Source organism: Hippopotamus amphibius, chromosome 6 (assembly GCF_030028045.1).
Source record: "Hippopotamus amphibius kiboko isolate mHipAmp2 chromosome 6, mHipAmp2.hap2, whole genome shotgun sequence".
NCBI lineage: Eukaryota > Metazoa > Chordata > Mammalia > Artiodactyla > Hippopotamidae > Hippopotamus > Hippopotamus amphibius.
In genome coordinates, this window is record NC_080191.1 from 71,651,504 (window position 1) to 71,656,203 (window position 4,700).

The window sequence follows — 4,700 nt, forward strand, 5'->3', positions numbered from 1 at the left end:
TTGGCCTTCTTTGCAGAAATACACAAAACTTGCAGAAATACACACATCGCTTAAGCTTAACCCTCCTGCCTCATCACTTGGAAATTGGCTGCTCAGGCGACTGCTGTTTCCCACCCCCCGCAGCCAAGTGTGGAAGAGCGATTAACACTAGCTCGACAAAACTGCTCCCCGGGCCATTTGGGAGTTACACGCGTTCGCCCCCGGGGTTCGGGCCGATGCGCCTTCACGCGCAGCCTTTTTGTTTACGCGGCGGCAGGGGAGAGCCGGGCGGAGAGGCATAGGATGTGTAAAGATGTAGCGGGATGATCTGGCTATATAAGGCTTCGGGCTCGGGTTGGTGGGTGCCAGGGGCCAGCCTGCCCATGGAGATCACGGAGCGCACGGACAGCACAGGCGGCCAGAGGGCGGCTGGCGAAGACAGCGCTGCCCTCGACGGTCCGACGCGGCGCGGGGGCGCAGACTCCGGGTACAGCGCCTCGGCCCCGCCCTGCGCCTCCCCAACTCCATCCCTCCCGCCTGCGCCTCCCCAGCTCCTCCCCTCCGCTCTCCAACCCCCACACCCTCCGGGCCCTCGCTCAGCACCGGTCAGTTCTCCCAGGTCTGGGCTCACGTCTCCTCTGCGCGCCTTGTGCCCCCCACCTCGCAGATCCACAGGCTTCTGGCGACCGTGGGTTGAAGACCCAGGCGAGAAGGAGGAGGAGACGCCGCACCGCGCCGCGGAGGCGGTGAGTGAGCCGCGCGGGGCTGGCCGCGCCTCCCAGGGGCGCCGTGGATCGATCACAGCGGGGTACACTGGGCCCCGGGGAGACACGCGCCTGGCCGGCCCCTCGTATGAGATCGCGCCTGCTGGTGGCCCTGTCGGTGCTGATGCGGCGAGTGCGTCCTGCACAGCTACTGGGACGCGCTGATCCGGCCTGGAGCCAGGCTCCTGAGAGCCCCGGGGTCACATTCCCTGCAGATCAGAGGAACCCTTGGTCCCCCGGGTTTGCAGATTTTTAGAAGAAGGTGAGTGCTAACTGCGATCCATTTCCTTACACCCCCAGATGCCAGATGGCCCCGGAATAACGGACGCCTCGGGAAAGCCTTCCCCATACAGACACCCAGTCAGGTGAGTGGCAGGCCTCTTCGAAGGTCTCCTGCTCTTGCAGCCCCAGGGAAGAGCGAGGGGGCCTCCTGTAACCTTGCTCAGCAGCTGGTCCTGAAAATCTATCTTTAAGGTTTCTTTATCTTCCTAGTCCCAGAGGTCCTCTACTCATCGAATTGAAAAATGTGGGAGCTCACACTCTCCCTTAAAAGAACTGTTAGTCATTGCACACTCAGTAAACGCTTAAAGAATATATTATGAAGACGGAAAGTGGGTGGTATTAGTAAAAGTAGAAGGGTGACATCTTGTGCCTGCAAAACACTTTCTTTTTAATGCCAAAAGATTCGAGTGAAATTGATTTCACACCGGGCAGAGTGTGTATATTCTTATTCTCTTGCAAACCAGAAGGAAGAATGGTGTTCACAATCGTGGTTTACAGCAAACCGAACAAATCGAGTTTGACATGTAAGAGAAAAAGGAAATATGATGGAACTCCTAAAGACTACTAAGGATCATAAAAGGGACCAAAAGTTATTTGACCTAACAATTAGGAGCTAGTTTGCTGTTCCCAGTCACAGGAGGTCCGCCTTCCTGAAAAATTCTTTGTAGCTTTTAATCAGGTGAAAAGTTAATTCTGGAGTTTGCCTGCCTTAGAAAGCTGTTAGATGAAGAGCTATATAATGTTGGTAGAATGTGTGTATGTTATAGTAGTCAATATATGTTGATTAATTTTGGACTCTTTGCTAGCACTTGTGGAGGACACAGGAAAAAATAATCACAGCCCTTTGAAAGTGTTGTAATAGTTTAGTTTGGTCAGTTTTATGTCTAAGTCTGCTGGAGGGGGTGGGGAAGGGTCAGGGAAGTGTGTATAATAGCTGTGATTACCTGGCTGAGTCTTGAAATTAGCCAGATGGATGGAAGGTAGGGAACGTGGGGGCAGAAGAAATAGATGTTCCTTCTGGGAGCATTAAGGAAGTGGCATTTGGGTGTGTGAAGCTGTGGTCATTCCAGCAAGGGAAGCCAGAGGCCGGATCTTGTACACCTTGGTACCAGAGTTTTGTCCTGATCCTGTATGTGGCATTGGGAACTCATGCACTTTATTTGTAGGTGGTATTGGGGGTAACTCAAAGGATTTTAACCAGAAGAGTAATGTGATCAGATTTATGTTTCAGAAAAATCACTAAGGAAATGGTATATAGCCTTAGTTAGAACACCAGAAGTGAAATTGGAGGTTATTGTAATTCAGGTGATTGGAAGTGGGGATGGAACTGGGTGAATTTGGGGAATACTTGGGTGACAAAGTAGATTAGGCTTATAATGTATGATATGGTAGGTAAAGTAGAAAAAAAAGACAGAATGGCTCCAAAGTTGGTGATTGATGACCAGGTGAATGCTGTACTAACAGAATGGAAATTAAGGTTTAAAAGATAAATTGGGAACAAGATAGTGTGTCAGCTTTTCCATTTGTCTTATTTTGTGTGCCTATGGGACTTTCAAATAGGTATATCTGGTAGAGAGCTGCATATACAGGTCAGCAGTCCAAAGCCAAGTTCTTAAGTGGAAATATAGACAGACTTGGGAGCCTTTGGTAAGTGAACAATTGGAGAAATCGTGCCAGTGGGTCAGGTCATCTGGAGGAGTGGGAGAGGAAGATGATCACTCTTGATAAAACATTGGGGGAAGGCCAATATCTAACCTGTCTAGAGAGAAAGAGAGGTCCACAAAGGTGCCTGGGAAGAATCACTCAGAACAAGGGAGAATTTAGCAAAGTTTGAAGTCCCTGGAAGAAAAATGGCCAGTGAGAGATTCTGGGGAAAGAGAGTGTGATGATAATTAAACAACGTTCTTTGGGTTTGGCAGTCTTACACATTAGAAAATCAATTGCTTCCTATATAAGCAATTCCTTTTTTGAACTACTGTAGCAGTTTCTTTGTATTTCTTGTTTCTTTTATTTTTATTAAATTCTATCTCGAGTAGTACTGTGTGTTTCTGATTCTTTTCACCCAGTTGTCAACTTCTTGAGGGTAGGGACCATGATTTATTCATCTCTGAATTATGAATTATGTTTGGCACAAGAGATCACTAAAATATTTATTGAATGACTGAATTACTGATGGTTTATACTGAACATAATGTAACCTTCTTTTTGTTAGAATCAATCTATTATATGGGTACTTGGGGCTATTTATTATACTAAAATAACTGCACTGTAATTGGTGATTCAACCTTGTCCTTCTTTTTTTTCCTTGGATGAAAAATAATAGAAGACTAGATGCCAAGGCTAATATTTGTTGGAAATTTGAAATTTTGAGGTAATCATGTTTACATGCAAATTATTTGTATAAAATTAGTATCATTCTCAATATCTCAATATAGTGTTCCCAAATTTACTTGGGCAGGGAAAGGGGAGAGAGATGGGATCAAGGTTGGAGTCAGAGGTAGCCTTTTGAAAAGATTGCTTTTTGTGCTTTTCTAAACTTGATTTGGTTCCATCTGTAACTAAGAGCTAAGTCTGAGTTTCAAGCAAGATACTAGGTAATTTCTGCCTCTGTGTAAGATGCATATTTTGTTGTCTTTATAAAGTTGGCTATCATCACAATTTTTAATGTCATGGTAGGATTCATTTTTTTTTCCCAAAGGAATTTGGAAATTGGAAAACAAACCTTCTTCTGTATTTTGTAAGCATAAATATATCCACAATGCCTGAAGTAAGCTGAATATTGATCTTATGCTCACAAAGGGTTTAGTGTGAATTTGTTTGATCCAATTTACAGCTTGGACAAAGATTTAAAATAATTAACCAGTTATTAATCCTTGGTCAAGTAGACTCCGTGAAAGCTGGGATAGCAGCATCTTAAACTATCTAAATGCATAAAGCAGTTGTTAAGTATATGGAGCTCTTGAAATTTGAACATCTCATGAGTATAAAGATTCTGAATGTGAGAAAAAATAAAGTATATTATGTTGTCTGCTTCTTTCAGACTATTTTGGCCAAAATCAAAGTGTTATGATTACTTATATCAAGAAGCAGAAACTCTTCTGAAAAATTTTCCAATTCAAGCCACAATTTCATTTTATGAAGATTCTGATAGTGAAGAAGAACTTGAAGAGCTGATTTGTGAAAATTAATCTGATCACTTTTGATGAATTCAAAGCTTGTAGGTACAAATTAGATTAGTGTACAAATGTATCATAATCCTTTTAAGTTAACTTATTTGTATATAAATTATGAATAAAATGAAATATTTAGTAATTACTATGGTAGTTCGGCCTTTTTTTCCCCTACACTATACGTCTGTGCTGGAATTTAAAAATAGGTTCTATTTACAAATGTCTTCATTGTATTCTAAACATTTGGGGCTTACAAAAGATAATTTGGATCTCTTCGTCAAACTACAAATTTAGTTTTAGTTATAATTTTGAAAATATTTATAACTTTTCAAAGAAAGACAATGTTTAATTGTCAGGACTGAATCTTGTAACATCTGGTATTTCCTACTGATCCCCATTGGATGTTGTAGTTACAGATAAATATTATCTTATTAGAGGAAAATCACCTTATGTTACCAATCACACATTATTATGGTGTATTAGCTAGCAGATGGTGAAAAGTGTT

At 43.0% G+C, this 4,700-nt stretch overlaps 1 protein-coding gene across 1 annotated transcript; it reads left to right on the top strand.

Moving 5' to 3' along the window:
* The first annotated feature begins 362 nt into the window (after window positions 1-362).
* On the top strand, window positions 363-4,213 carry RIPPLY2 (ripply transcriptional repressor 2). The gene is made up of 3 exons (XM_057737647.1): window positions 363-725; window positions 1,044-1,108; window positions 4,066-4,213. Exons 1-3 carry the CDS (start codon window positions 363-365, stop codon window positions 4,211-4,213), a joined length of 576 nt encoding a protein of 191 aa, XP_057593630.1.
* Window positions 4,214-4,700: the final 487 nt, after the last annotated feature.

Excerpts from the sequence above, each read along its gene's own strand:
- RIPPLY2 (XM_057737647.1), top strand. The coding sequence starts at position 363 with ATGGAGATCACGGAGCGCACGGACAGCACAGGCGGCCAGAGGGCGGCT. Across the intron at positions 726-1,043 it reads CGCACCGCGCCGCGGAGGCG|ATGCCAGATGGCCCCGGAAT; the intron begins GTGAGTGAGCCG and ends TTACACCCCCAG. Across the intron at positions 1,109-4,065 it reads CCATACAGACACCCAGTCAG|ACTATTTTGGCCAAAATCAA; the intron begins GTGAGTGGCAGG and ends TGCTTCTTTCAG.